Below are 18,363 nucleotides of genomic sequence, written 5' to 3' on the forward strand. Positions count from 1 at the left end.
GCGGTATTGCTCTTTATTACACCATCTCTCCTTTTCTTTCTCCAACTTTTCCTTGAGCCTATCCTGTATCCGCCTCTTCCGGAGAGGTAACTTCCCTGCCACATACTTTGTGATGAACTCATCCATTGTCTTTGCCATTGTCTGCTCTGAGCGGGCCACTGTTCGGGCGCCAAAATCTGTAAGACGTTTAAATTCACCTGGTCCTTTAACCCGTCCAACAGTTTCCAAAGTTCAGACCCGTGTAACAGACAACACAAAACACAAGGATTCGGGAATAACTTGTTTTACTTAAAAATCAACAAGAGGTTACAAGTAATTTTGTGCGCACATATTTGTTCATTCGCCTATTACAGGTAAGCATGCCCGATTCGTCGTCTTTACTTTAAGCTCAAGCGATTATAAGTAAAACACTTGCGTACTAACGCCCACGAGTGGTTGGTTCGGCGGTGACTAGTACCTCTGTTACTGGCAACTGTCCAAGTTGCCTGACTGCAGCCCTGAGTGTCTTTTAACAGCACCTTTTATACCCCAAAACTTGGCAACCCGCCCACTGCATATGTGTCCCAAACTCTTGAGTAATGGTCAGTAGTTGTCTTTCTCTTATCAGTAGTCAGTCAGTCAGTGGGCCGCAAGGCCGGTTACATTCCAAAATCTGAAGATTTTCCTGTTTTTGCAATGGTTCTATAGCTCAATAGCTTATTTCTACAGAACTCTCAAGGTCTGTTTTCCTTATCTGTTGGACAGCTGGCAGCCTTCACAGCTTCCAACTGCAGCATCTTATTTTTGCAGAAGTTCTCAGCAACCAGTCTCTTGGCCTCACGAAGCATGCTAGTACATAAAATGTGGTCAACTTTAAGTTTGGTCAAGTTACAGCAAAAGTTACAGTGACTGACTGACTTATTCTAACAGAATCCAAAAATCTTCTATAGGCATATAAACAGTAAATGGGTAGTAAGAGGAAGGGTGGAGCCGATTAGGGACCAAAATGGTGACCTCTGCATGGAGGCAGAGGGCATGGCTAAGGTACTAAATGAGTACTTTGCATCTGTCTTTACCAAGGAAGATGCTGCTGCCAAAGTCATAGTGAAAGAGGAGGTAGTTGAGATACTGGATAGGATAAAAATTGTTAAAGAGGAAGTACTAGAAAGGCTAGCTGTACTTAAAGTAGATAAGTCACCAGGACCGGATGGTATGAATCCTAGGATGCTGAGGAAAGTAGGATGCTGAGGAAAGTAAAGGTGGAAATTGCAGAGGTACTGGCTATAATCTTCCTCCAATTAGATATGGGGGTGGTGAAAGAGGACTGGAGAATTGCAAATGTTATATCCTTGTTCAAAAAAGGGAGTAAGGATAAACCCAGCAACTACAGGCCAGTCAATTTAACCTCGGTAGTGGGGAAGCTTTTAGAAACGATAATCCAGGACACAATCACTTGGACAAGTGTGGATTAATTAAGGAAAGCCAGCACGGATTTGTTAAAGGCAAATCATGTTTAACTAACTTCATTGAGTTTTTTGATGAGGTAAGAACGAGGGTTTATGAGGGCAATGTGGTTGATGTGGTGTACATGGACTTCCAAAAGGCGTTTGATCAGGTGCCACATAATAGGCTTGCCAACAAATTTGAAGCCCCTGGAATAAAAGGGACAGTGGCAGCATGGATCCAAAATTGGCTAAATGACAGGAAGCAGAGAACGGTGGTGAACGGTTGTTTATTGGACTGGAGGAAGGTACACAGTGGCGTTCCCCAGGGGCCGGTACTAGGACCACTGCTTTTCTTGATTATATATTAATGACTTGGGTGTACAGAGCACAATTTCAAAATTTGCAGATGAGACAAAACTTGGAAGTTTAGTGAACAGTGAGGAGGATAGTGATAGACTTCAAGAGGACATAGACAGGCTGGTGAAATGGGTGGACATGCGGCAAATAAAACTTAGTGCAAAAAAGTGCGAAATGATACATTTTGGTAGGAAGAACGAGGAGAGGCAATATAAACTAAAGGGTACAATTCTAAAGGGGGTGCATGAACAGAGACCCCTGGGGGTATATGTGCACAAATCGTTGAAGATGGCAGGGCAATTTGAGAAAGCAGTTAAAAAAGCATACGGGAATAGAGGCATAGAGTACAAAAGCAAGGAAGTTATGATGAACCTTTATAAAACACTGGTTCGGCCTCAACTGGAGTATTCTGTCCAATTCTGGGCACCGCACTTTAGGAAGGATGTGAAGGCCTTAGAGAGGGTGCAGAAAAGATTTACGAGAATGGTTCCAGGGATGAGGGACTTCCGTTATGTTGATAGACTGGAGAAGCTGGTGTTTTCCTTAAGAGCAGAGAAGGTTGAGAGGAGATTTGACAAAGGTGTTCAAAATCATGAGGGGTCTAGACAGAGTAGATAGAAAGAAACTGTTCTGATTGGCGGAAGGGTCGCGAACCAGAGAGGACACAGATTTAAGGTGCTTGGCAGAAGAACCAAAGGCGACATGAGGAAAAACTTTTTTACGCAGTGAGTGGTTAGGATTTGGACTGCACTACCTGAAAGCGTAGAGGAGGCAGATTCAATCATGGCTTTCAAAAGTGAATTGGATAAGTACCTGAAGGAAAAAAAATTGCAGGGCTATGGGGAAAGGACGGGGGAGTGGGACTAGCTGAAGTGCTCTTGCAGAGAGCCACGACGGGCCGAATGGCCTCCTTCTGTGCTGTAACCATTTTATGATTCTATTCTATCCCTACTCTCTGATTTCTGTCCATTAACCAATACTCTATCTATGCTAATACATGATCTCCCAACCCCATGAGCCCATATCTTGCATAGCAACCTTTTAATGTATTAGTAAATTATATGCTTTTTGAAGCTTCTCAATGGTAGGGGACCTGTTGTATATTTTAATATTACTATGTCATAGACTCGAAGAATACACTGAATAGGCCAAGAGCTATTTCAGAGGTTTCCAGATTATTTTAAAATCCTTTTAAAGGCTGAAAATCTTTAACCTGGTTTTCTTCCTAAAAACAACCTCCAGTTTAAACTACAACAAAATGTATGATTTCTGATATTTTTGCCGCTTTACCTTTTTGCATATTAATGACTTTTTCATACAAAACATGCTAATTTCATAATGGCCACAGTTCCCAGATACATTACTGTATGATCAGTTTAAGCTATTAATTTCCATCTTTGATGTTGTGACCTTATGTCATGAGAGTAGGTCATTGTACTCTAGTTTTGTATTTACATGTAAGAAATAGGTTTTATTTTGTCACTAATAATTAAAAAAAGACATACCCTGCTTGGCTAGCAGTTTCTAACCTTGTTCTTGTCTTCAGATGTTACGTTGCCTTCCAACCTAGCTGCTACCAATTTCACATCAGCTACAGTTCCTTATACAGATGACAGCATTACAGTGTCAAAGAAGAATGGAAGCCTTTCAGAATCTTGGGAAGATCCCTGCCTTTTGCCAGCTGAAATAATGCAAATTTATAATGAGTTAACATGCATACGGCAACACTTACAGGTAGCTATGTAATGTGCTATTAGTAGGACATAGTTATGATTGTCAAAACTAGTAGTTTAATGGTCAATTACCGTCAAACAAATGCATAATTCTAAACATTTCTTGATTAGCCTCAAACCTTGCTTTTTTCAGCTTTTAATTCATCGCTTTTACTGCACCCATGAAGCTGCTGGAACTTTGCTTCTTGGGTCGTCTTTTGGATTGATTGTAACAAATGGTCCAAAACAGAACAAATTCTTACTCTGCGAATACCACTGACTACCAATCAAATTCTTAAATAAGTTGTGGGGCAAAATACATTGCTGCCTTGCGTTACTATGGTGTAGTCAACTTGCATATGGATGTAAATTGTAGTGACTGCAATTCTGTTTGAGGAAAGCATGTGAAGTACAAAACCAGGAAAGAATCTAGTCAGATTATACCAAAGTAGCTCACTTTGCATCTCTCAAAATTGACTGCTTGGCCTGTATCTAAAATACCACATGCTATTAGACACACGTAATGACTAATATAACAGTAAGTCAATTTATGGTTTTGGAAAATAATTTCAATAAAAACTGGATGATGAATTCGAGTAGATTTTCAGTTACATTTTTAAATACAGCGTGACTGCTGCTAAAGAGCCGGAAGCTGCAGCCAATGACCGGAAGCTGTGTTGGTTTAAGTATTCATGTATATAATAATATAGTAATATTGCATAAATTTGTGGAGTTCTGGGTTGGTTTAATAATATAATATTGGAGGTTGGTTTAAGTAATAATGTATAATCATTTAGGGGGGGTGAGGGCTTCAAAGATTTATTTGTTCGGAATGCGAGTTCTGTGTGAAGAAAAGAATAAAAATGGATGTTTGAGTTTTGCTGGCGCAGGATTTTTTTTTCCTGACGCAGCTCTGTTCGCCAGTAGCGATGCTGCCGACCCGCTCACTGCAAAAGGGGGCCCTGTAGGTTCTTGTTCGGGGCTTGAGGCCTACACCGGCTGTTTACAAAGCCTCCCCTCTGCCTCCTCCCCGCTTGGGTTTCTCATCACCCAACTGCCAGTATTACGCACGTGCAAAACCTGCACACCCACCCCCCCCCCCCCGCCCCGCGCGCCGGGTCTTCGCTGCGCACCAGGCTCCTGCAGTATTTATAGGCCTATGCTATCACTGGGAGTGTTCTGGGTAAAAAAAAGCCACCGTCCTTTTCAAACCGTGCATGCGCAACTACTTCAACTTCATTGGCAGCAGTCGCTGCCTTTTAAATATTAGCTTTTTTATTTCACAAAGCAGTATCGGCTGAGAGAGATGGAGAGATAGTATCTTTCCTCAATAACAACAGAAAATGCTGGAAAAACTCAGCAGGCCAGGCAACATCCGTGGAGAGAAATTACAGTCGACGTTTCGGGTGAACCCGTTTTCAAAACTGGAAAGGAAATGAAATAGATCGAAGGCAGGGCTGGGATAGAACAAAAGAAGTAAAGAGACATTCAGAGTGCAGCCAAACTCTGACCTTACACATTAGTTCTGCCAAATCCCATGATTATCTCTGTGTTACCAAATCCTAGCATTGACCTCGGTCAACTAAACTCTACCTACTCCCCAGTCCTGTTAAATACCAATTAGCTACCTCCAATTAATACATATTGAACACTTTCTGTGTATCCTTAGCTTTAAAATTGTAAGAGTTAAAAATTAAATATATATGAAAAGAAATGTATATAAAGTATTACCATTTCATAAAACAGTGGACAAAGTTGCAGAATTTGATCCTCAAAGCACCAAGTTGAGCAAATTAAAAAGGCTATTGCATGTTAGCCTTTGTAATCAGAGGGCTAGACTATAAGGGGAGAATGTTTTTCTACAGCTATACAAAGCTCTGGTTGGAGCAGAATTGGAGTACTGTGTACAGTTACTGCACCTTAGAAAGGATATATTGATCTTGAAAGGAATGCAGCACAGAATCATCAGAATGTTACCAGGGCTCCATGGGTTAAATTATGAGGAGCGATGACATAAATTAGGTTTGTATTCCTGGAATATAGAAGGTTAACGGGTGATTTGATTGAGGTTTTTAGGATATTGATGGGGTAGATAGAGATAAACTTTTTCCGCTGGAGTTTAGGTCAAGGGGACAGCTACGACACTGGCATCTATCTGACAATGTGGCGAACTGCCCAGGTATGTCCTGTCCACAAAAAGCAGGACAAATCCAACCTGGCCAATTACCGTCCCATCAGTCTATTCTCAATCATCAGCAAAGTGATGGAAGGTGTCATTGACAGTGCTATCAAGCGGCACTTACTCACCAATAACCTGCTCACTGATGCCCAGTTTGGGTTCCGCCAAGACCACTCTGCTCCTGACCTCATTACAGCCTTGGTCCAAACATGGACAAAGGAGCTGAATTCCAGAGGTGAGGTGAGAATGACTGCCCTTGACATCAAGGCAGCATTTGACCGAGTCTGGCATCAAGGAGCCCTAGTAAAACTGAAGTCAATGGGAATTTGGGGGAAAACGCTCCACTAGCTGGAGTCATACCTAGCACAAAGGAAGATGGTTGTGGTTGAAGGTCAATCATCACAGCCCCAGGACATCGCTGCAGGAGTTCCTCAGGGCAGTGTCGTAGGCCCAACCATCTTCAGCTGCTTCATCAATGACCTTCCCTCCAACATAAGGTCAGAAATGGGGATGTTCGCTGATGACTGCACAGTGTTCATCGCCATTCGCAATTCCACAGATAATGAAGCAGTCCATGCCCACATGCAACACGACCTGGACGATGTTCAGGCTTGGGCTGATAAGTGGCAGATAACATTCACGCCACAGAAGTACCAGGCAATGACCAACTCCAACAAGCGAGAGCCTAACCACTTCCCCTTGACATTCAATGGCATTACCATCGCCGAATCCCCCACTATCAACATCCTGGGGGTCACCATTAACCAGAAACTTAACTGGACCAGCCACATAAATACTTTGGCAACAAGAACAGGTCAGAGGCTAGGTATTCTGTGGCGAGTGTCTCACCTCCTGACTCCCCAAAGCCTTTCCACCATCTACAAGGCACAAGTAAGGAGTGTGATGGAATACTGTCCACTTGCCTGGATGAGTGCAGCTCCAACAACACTCAAGAAGCTCGACACCATCCAGGACAAAGCAGTCCGCTTGATTGGCACCCCATCCTCCATCCTTAAACATTCACTCCCTCCACCACTGGTGTACCGTGGCTGCAGTGTGTACCATCTACAAAATGCACTGCAGCACCTCCCAAACCCGCGACCTCTTCCACCTAGAAGGACAAGGGCAGCAGGCGCATGGGAACACCATCACCTCCATGTTCCCCTCCAAGTCACACACCATCCTGACTTAGAAGTATATCGCCGCTCCTTCATCGTCGCTGGGTCAAAATCCAGGAACTCCCTACCTAACAGCACTGTGGGTGTACCATCACCACATGGACTGCAGCGGTTCAAGAAGGTGGCTCACCACCACCTTCTCAAGGGCAACTAGGAATGGGCAATATATGCTGGCATTACCAGCGACACCCTAATCCCATAAACGAATAAAAAAAAAACTTAAAATCAGAGCCATGCAAAGGGTGGTAGATGTGTGGTACTTTCCCATTAAAAACAGGAGATGCTAACTCAATTAATAACTTTAATTCTGAGTGATAGCTAAGGGTATTACAGGATATGGAGCCAAGGTGGGTAGATGAAGTTAGGATACAAATCAGCCACAATCTCATTGAATGCCGGAACATGCTTGAAGGCCTGAATGGCCTACTCCTGTTCCTATGTTCCTTTTTTGAGTCCTTAAGCCATAATATTAATGGTCTGAAAAAATAAAACAAATTAGGATGAGGAATGGCACTGTCTCCCCATATTTTTCTCTCACTCCCATACTTTCCAAAGTGAAAAATAGCTTTTATTTAAAAGTTTAATATCAATAATTACAGTCATCAAGCTTGTATGACATTTTACTATGTTAAAGGTATTATAAAAGTGCGTGTTGAGTTTTTTTGTAGAGGAGTAGAACATTTACCTGCTATTTTGTTTTTAAGGTTTAAAAGTGTATTGATTCAGTGTATATGTCTAATAAGTAACTGCCCTGATTTTTATGTTGTAACGCAGAGAGAAAGTGTAGCGCTGCAGGAGTACAGACATCAGGTGCAGTCACATGAACAACGCCTAGCTGACAGAGAGGCTTTGCTCTTCAAACATCAAGATGCATTAACAAAGTTAAGAGGAGTAGAGGAAGAGGTTCATGCTAAGTTTCAGATTATGAAGGAGGTACAGTTAACTACAGCAAGTTACTCACTGCACTACTTTTGATAGTTTATGTTTCACTTTTCCAGGTCATCATCAGCCGTTACTTGTCAGAAACTGTCTAATTGATCGAAGTGTTTAGTAAAATATGAATGTTAATGCCAGTGGTATCTTCCTTCTCATTATTACTTGGACAAGCTTTCATTTATTTATTATGAACATATTTTCTAGAAAAACATTCATAAGCGTTTCTCCTCTGTTTCTTTTCATGTGATCAGAGATGCCTCAGATCATTGGACATTTTTTCCTATACACTGCTCATCCCCATTATCTCCCCCCCGCCCTTCACTCAAGAATGAAAATACATCAACAGTGTGAAAGCTGAAGTTAGAGACTCTTTGATACTTGGGTTAGCATATAATACTGCTGTACCCTTTCTGCATATTTTAAAATAATGGAAATGCAAAGAGTCACACTCCGTCTATCTGTACAGAGTTCTGAGCAGATGCTGGATGGGCCATTACCGAAACCATAAAAACCTCTTGATCCTTAGGTGCGTTTATTAATCATACTTCCTCTTGAAAACCAGCCAAGCAAGTTCACTAATTCTGTTTTTATTTCACTAAATGCAGACTGAATTAGAGAGCATTCTGAGAAAGACCTGAAATTAAAAAAAAAACACAACAGGATTGTGCCGCCTCAAAGGAGTAAAAGGAATCTCTTATGCATATCTTATAATGTGAGCATGGTGCTTCTCTGGAGCAATGGAAGTTTAATCTATATGGAACCCATCGTAACACACTTGAACACCATAAATACTTAAAAAAATAAACAAGGCAGGCTTCCCTAATATCTCAGCACATGAGCAGCTGAGGCAGAAGGGCTTAAGTTTGATCCCAGATCAGTTCGTAAGTTGATCTCAGCACGTTAGTGGTAGGGACTCTATAATTAACTTCAACACCCCTGCGTTGTGGAGAAAAAAATTGTTAACCAAGATCTCTGCTGGTAGCCAGGTGTGTGAACACTAGTTAAGGATAGGATTAGACTTTTTTTGGTCAGCTGGGTACCTACCTTGTTGGAAACCCATCACCATGCTTAAAAGCCAATCCAAATGATTGAGTTTTCTTTTTGCTTGAAATGGAGTGCACACTCTGTCCTCATAAGGACACACTTTGTTTACCTTAGCCCAAAGAACTTGGGTGCAGTTTGTCAAAAGCCAAGGCTGAGGGACCCTTCAATGTGCATACTGGTATTGCTGGAGTCTAAACTTCACATCTTACCAGTGCAGAACTTCTTGCTCATTGTTCAGCTTATTCATTAGGCATTGGCTGAAGGGTTATCTGTAGCTAAGTGGGAGGAATCCAGCCCTCATGAACTGACTTGGCCCTCACGGACTGGCCTACACCCTCCAGGTTCCATCAGTAGTTAACCTTCAGCAGAATAGTAAAATGCAGAGAATCTGCACCTTTCACCTGATTCTTGTCTTTGTTCAACATTTCAATTTCCAATCGAACAGGATCCTGCTCTGCATGTTAGGTAACATAGGAGGTCACCATGTTACCTTTTCAACTCTGGATATAGGTTTGAATCAAATCCAAATTGATGAGGTGAAAGCCTCTTTTCTGCAGCTGTACATGAAATAAGTTTGGGCAATTTCAACCCAGTTTCTATTGGATGTGGGCTTAGTACTAGACTGCCCCTAATTCGACAATGATTTACAATGTTGTAATGACACAGGTGGTGTTCTGAGTTTGGTATTATGGCACATTGTTCAGGCAGAGTAAAGAAAGCTGTACTGTGTATCTGACCATACTGTAACTGATTTGGTGTGTTTGATGCTGACACTGCCCAAAATGGAAACTCACAATTTTTCTCACTAAACACATTTAATAATAAAAGAAATATAGTTATTTTGCTAAATTGTAACATTTCAGCCAGCTGAAATTGGTTACCTCAATAACACGTGTCAATTCTGCATTAAAAATCGTTACTTTGGTGATGCCTTGTTGCATCCACGGAGGATGACATGTCATCTAATTCCCGAATTTTAAAACTGCTAAGATCTGTAATCAATGAAATTTTGTTTTTGGACTCTCTCCATTTTATATCAGTAAATTTTCTTGTAACATAACAGAAATTGTAATTAAAATACATAATGCTTGCATTTACATGATAACTGCCATGTAGGCAAATGTTCTTATTTCAGCAACTTGGGTTCTCATGATTTCTATTAATTTCATTTATAAACCACTTTTTTAAAAGCCATACTCTCAAGGAAGGATGATAAATCATATTTGTGAATCTTCCCCCCAGTATATATTGCATTTGCCTGAATTATGTGGTCTGCCAATCAGATTTGAAAGGTCCCAGATTCAATCCTGGTCAATGCTGAGGCAGTGCGGGTGCATTGATTGACCTCAGTATCCCTGGGTTAAAATCTGCACCCAAACATGGTAGAAATGAGCTATGTGACAGCTGAAAAACCAGAGGAATTAAAGAGATTGGGAAACATTTCATGCTACTGTACATTTATCTCAAAGTGTAGCTGCTGGCAGCAACTGTGATTTTACTTGAAGCACACAAGGTAAATTAGGCAGCTCAGCTGCCCTCACTTCCATGGAGAATGATCTTGAAGTAGTTTCCCTCTGCCTCCACTCCCCCCCCCCCCCCCGGCCCCCGACCCCCCGTCCGGCTGGCCCCACTAGCTGCAGGAGAGTTGATGGATGCTGCCAGTATTGTGGACTGGGTGGTTTGAACCTGCTTGTACAGGCCAGGAATGCAGTTTATGCATTTTTGTCCTATACAGAACTTCTGTTGCCACAAATCATGATTTGCAACTTTTAAACAATTGCACAGGTAAATTTTGTGCTTTAACATTCTCTGGTAGATGCTCTAGAATGAAGAGATTCCACAGCATTGGCAACCAAGATAAGTGGAACTGTTTCTATTTGAAGCAGTTTTCGATACAACAAGTTGCATTTATATTTTTTATTCATTCATGGGATTTGGGCATCACTGGCAAGGCCAGCATTTATTGCCCATTCCTAATTGACGTTGACAAGGTGGTGTTGAGCTGCTTTCTTGAACCGCTGCAGTCTGTGAGGTGAAGGTACTCCCACAGTGCTATTATGTAAGAAGTCACACAACACCAGGTTATAGTCCAAGGCCTAGAAATTCAGTTGGCTGCGCCAGGCGTTAGCGCCTTAGGAGGAGCAGATCTCGAGCGCTAGGCGCTTAGTGCCCGGGCGCTGCGCGATCTGCGCCTCGCCCCAACTTCAGTAGACATTTAGCGCCGGCGCAAAGTCTTTGCGCGCGCTCAGCTGCGCGCGCAGATCATGACGTCATTTCGTCGTGCAACGCCCTTTCTGCGCCCGGAACCGGAACTTCACTCACGCCGCCCCATTGTGCGCCGGGCAGCCCTAACGACTGTGAAGTGGAACGGTACACAGCCAAGGCGGGCCGTGGGGAACGCAAATTAAAGGGCACTTACCCTGCAATATAAATGGCAGCCATTTTGCAGCATTCACTCTTGTGCAACGGATTTTTGGAGAGAGACCAAGGAAGAGAGCTTACTGCTTTGGCCCAACACTAGGACAGGTCTTTTTGGCTTCAGGCCAGAGCTGTGCAATTCTCTTTGCCTTCATTGAGATCTCAGTGTTTGCCAGCATATTATGGGGGCTGCATTGGGTGCCAACGCTGAGTTTCAGCCTTATGTCGGAAGGGCTTACAGACGCCGTGAGAGAGTGGCAGCCCTGGCTAGACGCAGAGGGGGCAACAGGCGTCGCCAAGTGAGGCCCTACCCACCCAGGCTATACCGCCAGCAGTTCTCCTATCTCAACATGTCTGCCGCGCAGTGTGTTAGGAGGCTGCGATTCAGAAGGGAGGTGGTCACAGACATCTGCCAGCTGCTTCACAGAGATCTGCGTCCACAGCTGATGCGCAGGACGTCTCTGTCGGTGGCAGTGAAGGTGACGGTGGCTCTCAACTTCTATGCCACCGGCTCCTTCCAATCCGCTACTGGGGACATCGCTAACATCTAGTTCGCCGTGCATTGCTGCATCCGCCAGGTGACCAATGCCCTTTTCAGAAGGAGACGTCAATTCATCTCCTTCCCCATGACCCTGGACAAGCAGCAGCAGCGTGCAGTGGGATTTGCAAGAATAGTGGGCTTCCCCATGGTGCAGGGCGCCATTGACTGCACGCATGTGGCTTTGCGGGCACCTCTGGAGCATGCCGAGGATTACCGCAACCGGAAGGGCTACCATTCCCTCAACGTACAGCTGGTGTGTGACCACAGGCAGCGCACCCTAGCTGTCTGCCCGCTTTCCAGGCAGCAGCCACGATGCCTTTATCTTGCGACAGACAACTGTGGCTGACATGTTCCAGGCACAGCCTCACCCAAGAGGATGGCTTATCGGGGACAAAGGCTATCCTTTGTGTACCTGGCTCATGACCCCGCTCCGCGCGCCCACGACCCCTGCTGAAGAGGCATACAACGAGAGCCATCAAGCGACCAGGAACCTCATCGAACAAACAATCGGCGTCCTGAAGCAACGGTTCCGCTGTCTGGATCGCTCCGGGGGAGCCCTCCAGTATTCGCAGGAGCGAGTCTCCCAATTCGTCGTCGTTTGCTGCATGCTGCACAACCTGGCTATCCGCAGGACTCAGGCACTGCCACCTCACGTTGGACCACCACCTCAGGAGGAGGAGCAGGAGGAGGAGGAGGAGGAGTACCAGCCCAGGAGGGAGGCAGAAGGTCCAAGGGCCGCCCGTCGGCGGCTTATTGAACATCACTTCTAGGCCCCCTGTCAGGGAATGGCTTGTGCCAATGAAAGAACATGATTGCAGCCGCTCCGCAAGCCCTCAGCCGGTTAAGGCAACAAACACTTCAAAGATCAAACATGGACAATGTGAATAAATAAAATGGTTTATTGTACAAACTCAGGGCCCTTCCCACATGAAAACCAAGAACACACGAAACCCCCAAAAAACACTCACACACATGAGTCACTCCCGCAACCTGGGGAGGATTAACCAAAGATGTAAATAAAAATGGCCTCATCCTCGGCCTTCAAAAAACAACCATTCCACAAAACACAACATTTGGACACACCCTCTACTTTGTGTCCCGCGAGGGCGATGCCCTCTGCAAACTTTGCCGGCCCCTGGACGCCCTGCTGCTCCTCCTCAAAGTGAGGCCAGTGGCTGCTGCAAGGCTGGGGGAAGGCTCCTGAGGGGCACATGCCGTGACGGCAGATGCCCTTGGGGGTCGGCCTAGACGAGGTCTGGCCCTCGAGGGGCCGGCTGGTGAATGCTGCAGCTGTGGCTGGCCAGCATCAGTCGCTGCAGCAGCTCGTGGCAGCTCCACTGGGGGAGTGGCAGTGGCGGCTGGAGCAATGGGGGCAAGCTGGCGGATGGCAGGCGCTCGCTGGTCGCCTGAGACACTGGCACTCGGCCGGGCCAGCACTGCAGCATGCGCAGCAATCTGCCGAGGGACAGACCGCTGTGCTGCTGCAGCGCGCCGGGTGCCCTGGCGATGCCTGGCTGACACAGCGAGTGTGGCAGCAGTGAGTGCCCGTGTTGCCCTGTTCTGTGACCGCATCAGAGCAGCCAGTGACTGCACGGCACCACTGATCACCTGGCCAGTCGCTGCCTGACCTGCCCCGAATTCCGCCAAACTGGTGGCCTGTGAGGCCCCGAATTCGGTCACACTCCGAGACAGGGACTCGATGGCCTCAGGCATCCGTGACACTACCCCCATGAGCTCCGTGTGCCGGCGCTCCGAGTCCGCGGACATGTCCTCGAGGCGGCGCATCTCCTCGGTGTTGACCGTCTCCGGACTGGAGGCCGGACTCTCCCTCTGGGGAGAAGGCCGCCGAGCTGGCCGACCCTTCCTGCGTTGCTGGATGCCGCTGGGCCCAGCAATTGGACTCCCCTCCGACCCTTCCCCCCTCTGGGGAGAAGGCCGCTGAGCTTGCACCCCCCTCCCGCGTTTCTGCAGGCCGCTGGTCCCAGGAGCTACACTCCCCTCCGAGACTTCCCCCACGCTCCCCTCCAGGGAAGACGTCTCCCCTACAGTGGCATGGCTTGCCGCGGCTGAGGGTTCCCCTGATGGGCCGCCTTCTTCTTGCTCCTCCTCCTCCTCCTCTTCTGAGGGGCTGTCACTGGCAACTTCAGGGACCTCCTCCTCACCATCTGAAAGCAGGAAGGCACAAGAGTAGCTTTAGAGTGAGGAGAGGGCGTCAGCGAGGGATGCATGAGTGGTGGCATTCAGCGCATTGGTCGGACAGTGGCAAAGGATGTAGATCTGATGCGCAAGTGGGACGAGAGAGGTCCAAAAAATGATGTCCTTACCATTGATGCCCAGAACAGGGTCGGCATCTCCAGATGCAACGGGGCCAATCACCCGGGCACCCATGATGCGCTCCACGCGCTGTTGCAGCTCGGTGAGCGGCTGGATCTGGGGTCCGCCTCCTCCGGTCACAGTCCGGCTCCTCTTATTATTGGCCAGCTTGGCCTGCAAGAGAAAGGACGGCCTCTAAGTACAGTGTGTAGCCCTGATCTTGTGTGCACTGCCTCCCATGGTCGAATAGCCTGGCCAGTGTGTAGCCCTGATCTTGTGTGCACTGCCTCCCATGGTCGAATAGCCTGGCCAGTGTGTTAAGTGTACAATGTGCAATTGTTGTTCATGACTGACCCATAGCTGCTGCATGAGGGCTGGCCATTAGGGCTTTCAGGTCCCTTTGCCCATAATGTGAGGTGCACATGCAAGGATGAGGAGGACACTGGAAAGGGTACTCACCCTGACAATCCTGGCGAGGTCATTTAGTTTCTTGCGGCATTGTACCGCGCTCCTGGGGACCTCACTGTTCGATGTCACCCTGGTGGCGACATGCCTCCAGGCTCTCCGGTAGACGCGGATCGGCGGCTTCCTCCCGTTGTCTGGGAACAAAATATGGCGTCTCTTCTCCACAGCACTAACCAGCACCCTCAGATCAAGCTGCGCTCGTTCACGGGCCTTCTCCATACTTTGAGGCGCTATATGGGTCCAGCAGCAGTGTTCAGGCCTAGCTGGAGGGCTCCAGTGTGCAGGGCGTGGCAGCAGACCAAGTCGACCCTTCCCCCTTAAGAGCTGGCCGGCGCCAGGGTGTCTGCTGTCAATCAAGAAATGGCCGCACCTGCGCTGCGCCCGGCCTCGGCGGTATCGCTCAGCACCTCCGGTTTAGCGCCTAAAGAGAGCCGTGCATCGCCAGTTTTAGCGCTCGAGCAAACTCTTAAGGCGAAGCTAATGAATATCGGCGAAGTGGCCTTGAATTTGCGCCGGGCGCAAACTTTAGCGGCCGCCCGACTTTACCGCCCCAAAAGTGGCTATAATGAATTTCTAGGCCCAACAGTTTTATTTGAAATCACAAGCTTTCGGAGCGCTGCTCCTTCGTCAGGTGAAGTGGAGAGATGCATAAAGACACAGCTTATATAGTCAGAGAATAATGCCAGATGATTACAGGTAATCTTTCTAACTGCCATTTATCACACCTCGGCAGAGAGATAATCACAGCCATCAAAGGTGTGAATGGTGTCCAAACAGGTTAGTCAGGAAAACATTACATCAAAGAGCAATGAGGTGGGGTCACAAGGGGTCAAATGTTGCAGCTGCTGGGGTCTGTATGAAAAACAAAAAACAGACAATAAAACATTTTTTTTTGCTGGAAATCACAGCAGGTCCGGCTGCATCTGTGTAGAGAGAACAAGTCAATGACGACTCGAGTCTGGGTGACCCTACGTCAGGTGGGGTTACATGTAGCATGACATGAACCCAAGATCCCGGTTGAGGCCGTCCTCCTGAGTGCGGAACTTGGCTATCAGTTTCTGCTCGACGATTTTGCGTTGTCGTGTGTCTCGAAGGCCGCCTTGGAGAATGCTTACCCAAAGATAGGAGGCTGAATGCCCTTGACTGCTGAAGTGTCCCCCGACTGGGAGGGAACAATCCTGCCTGGCGATTGTTGCGCGGTGTCCGTTCATCCGTTGTCGCAGTGTCTGCATGGTCTCGCCGATGTACCATGCTCCGGGGCATCCTTTCCTGCAACGTATGAGGTAGACAACGTTGGCCGAGTCACATGAGTATGTACCATGTACCTGGTGGGTGGTGCCCTCACGTGTGATGATGGTATCTGTGTTGATGATCTGGCATGTCTTGCAGAGGTTGCCGTGGCAGGGTTGTGTAGTGTCGTGGTCGCTGTTCTCCTGAAAGCTGGGTAATTTGCTGCGAACGATGGTCTATTTGAGGTTAGGCGGCTGTTTGAAAGCGAGTAGTGGAGGCGTGGGGATGGCCTTAGCGAGGTGTTCGTCGTCATCGATGACATGTTGAAGGCTGCGAAGAACATGGCGTAGTTTCTCCGTTCCGGGGAAGTACTGGACGACGAAGGGTACTCTGTTGGTTGTGTCCCGTGTTTGTCTTCTGAGGAGGTTTATGCGATTTTTCGCTGTGGCCCGTCGGAACTGTTGATCGACGAGTCGAGCGTCATACCCCGTTCTTACGAGGACGTCTTTCAGCGTCTGTAGGTGTCCATCGCATTCCTCCTCGTCTGAGCAGATCCTGTGTATTCGCAGGGCTTGTCCATAGGGGATGGCTTCTTTAACGTGGTTAGGGTGGAAGCTGGAGAAGTGGAGCATCGTGAGGTTGTCCGTGGGCTTGCGGTAGAGTGAAGTGCTGAGGTGTCCGTCTTTGATGGAGATTCGTGTGTCCAAGAATGAAACCGATTCTGAGGAGTAGTCCATGGTGAGTTTGATGGTGGGATGGAACTTGTTGATGTTATCGTGTAGTCTTTTCAGCGATTCTTCGCCGTGGGTCCATAGGAAGAAAATGTCGTCGATGTATCTGGTGTATAGCGTTGGTTGGAGATCCTGTGCAGCGAAGAAGTCTTGCTCGAACTTGTGCATGAAGATGTTGGCATATTGGGGTGCAAATTTGGTCCCCATGGCTGCTCCGAAAGCTTGTGATTTCAAATAAAACTGTTGGACTATAACCTGGTGTGTGACTTCTTACATTTGTCCACCCCAGTCCAACACCGGCATCTCCACAACATTGCTATTAGGGAGGGAGTTCCAGGATTTTGATCCAGCAGTGATGAAGGAACGCCGATATATTTCCAAGTCAGGATGGTGTGTGACTTGGAAGGGATCTTGCAGATGATGGTGTTCCTGTTTGCCTGCTGCCCTTGTCCTTCTAGGTGGTAGAGGTCGTGGGTTTGGGAGGTGCTGTCGAAGAAGCCTTGGTGAGTTGCTGCGTGCATCTTGTAGATGGTATACACTGCAGCCACAGTGCCGGTGGTGGAGGGAGTGAATATTTAAAGGTAGTGGATGGGGTGCCAATCAAGCGGGCTGCTTTGTCCTGAATGGTGTCGAACTTCTTGAGTGTTGGAGCTGCACTTATCCAGGCAAGTGGGGATTTTTCCATCATACTCTTGACTGCCTTGTAGATGGTGGAAAGGCTTTGGGGAGTCAGGAGGTGAGTCACTCGCTGCAGAATACCCATTTTCTGACCTCTTGTAGCCACAGTAATTATGTGGCTGGTCCAGTTAAGTTTCTGGTCAATGGTGACCCCCAGGATGTTGATGGTGGGGGATTCAACGATGGTAATGCCGATAAATGTCAAGGGGTGGTGGTTAGACTCTTGCTTGTGGGAGATAGTCATTGTCTGGCACTTGTGTGGCGCGACTGTTGCTTGCCACTTATCAGCCCAAGCCTGAATGTCGTCCAGGTCTTGCTGCATGTGGGCATGGACTGCTTCATTATCTGAGAAGTTGCGAATGGAACTGAACACTGCAATCATCAGCGAACATCCCCACTTCTGACCTTTATGATGGAAGGAAGATCATTTATGAAGCAGCTGAAGTTGGTTGGGCTTGTGACACTGCCCTGAGGGACTCATGCAGCGATGTCTTGGGGCTGAGATGATTAACCTCCAACAACCGCAGCAATCTTCCTTTGTGCTAGGTATGACTCCAGCCAGTGGAGAGTTTTCGCTGCTTGATAGCACTGTCGACAGCACCTTACATCACTTTGCTAATGTTTGAGAGTATGCTGATGGAGCGTTAATTGGCTGGATTGGATTTGCCCTGCTTTTCGTTGACGAGACATACCCGGGTAATTTTCAACTTTGTTGGGTAGATGCCAGTGTTGCAGCTGTACTGGAACAGCTTGGCTAGAGGCGTGACTAGTTCTGGAGCACAAGTCTTCAGCACGATAACTGGGATGTTGTCGGGGCCCATAGCCTTTGCTGTATCCTGTGCGCTCAGCTGTTTCTTGATATCATGTGGAGTGAATCGAATTGGCTGAAGAGTGGCTTCTGTGACCTCCGGAGGAGGGCGAGATGGATCATCAACTCGGCACTTCTGGCTGAAGATGGTTGCAAATAATTCAGCCTTGACTTTTGTACTCCCATGTTGGGCTCCGCCGTTATTGAGGATGGGGATTTTCTTGGAACCTCCTCCTCCCATACGTCATTCATGACTGGATGTGGCAGGACTGCAGAGCTTTTATCAGATCCATTGGTTGTGGGATTGCTTAGCTCTGTCTATAGCATGCTGCTTTCGTTGTTTAGCATG

General features: G+C 47.1%; 1 protein-coding gene across 2 annotated transcripts in view; it reads left to right on the forward strand.

The window, feature by feature from the left end:
- The window catches only part of ccdc138 (coiled-coil domain containing 138), a 162,197-nt gene that overhangs the window by 46,451 nt on the left and 97,383 nt on the right, over window positions 1-18,363 (forward strand). For both annotated transcript variants that reach the window (XM_085999024.1, XM_085999025.1), the window contains exons 5-6: window positions 3,328-3,515; window positions 7,625-7,783. In XM_085999024.1, the coding sequence (XP_085855150.1) occupies window positions 3,328-3,515; window positions 7,625-7,783 (347 nt within the window). The remainder of the gene's footprint in view (window positions 1-3,327; window positions 3,516-7,624; window positions 7,784-18,363) is intronic.

This window comes from Somniosus microcephalus, chromosome 10, assembly GCF_052327205.1.
Source record: "Somniosus microcephalus isolate GS21.2 chromosome 10, FLI_Smic_1.0, whole genome shotgun sequence".
NCBI lineage: Eukaryota > Metazoa > Chordata > Chondrichthyes > Squaliformes > Somniosidae > Somniosus > Somniosus microcephalus.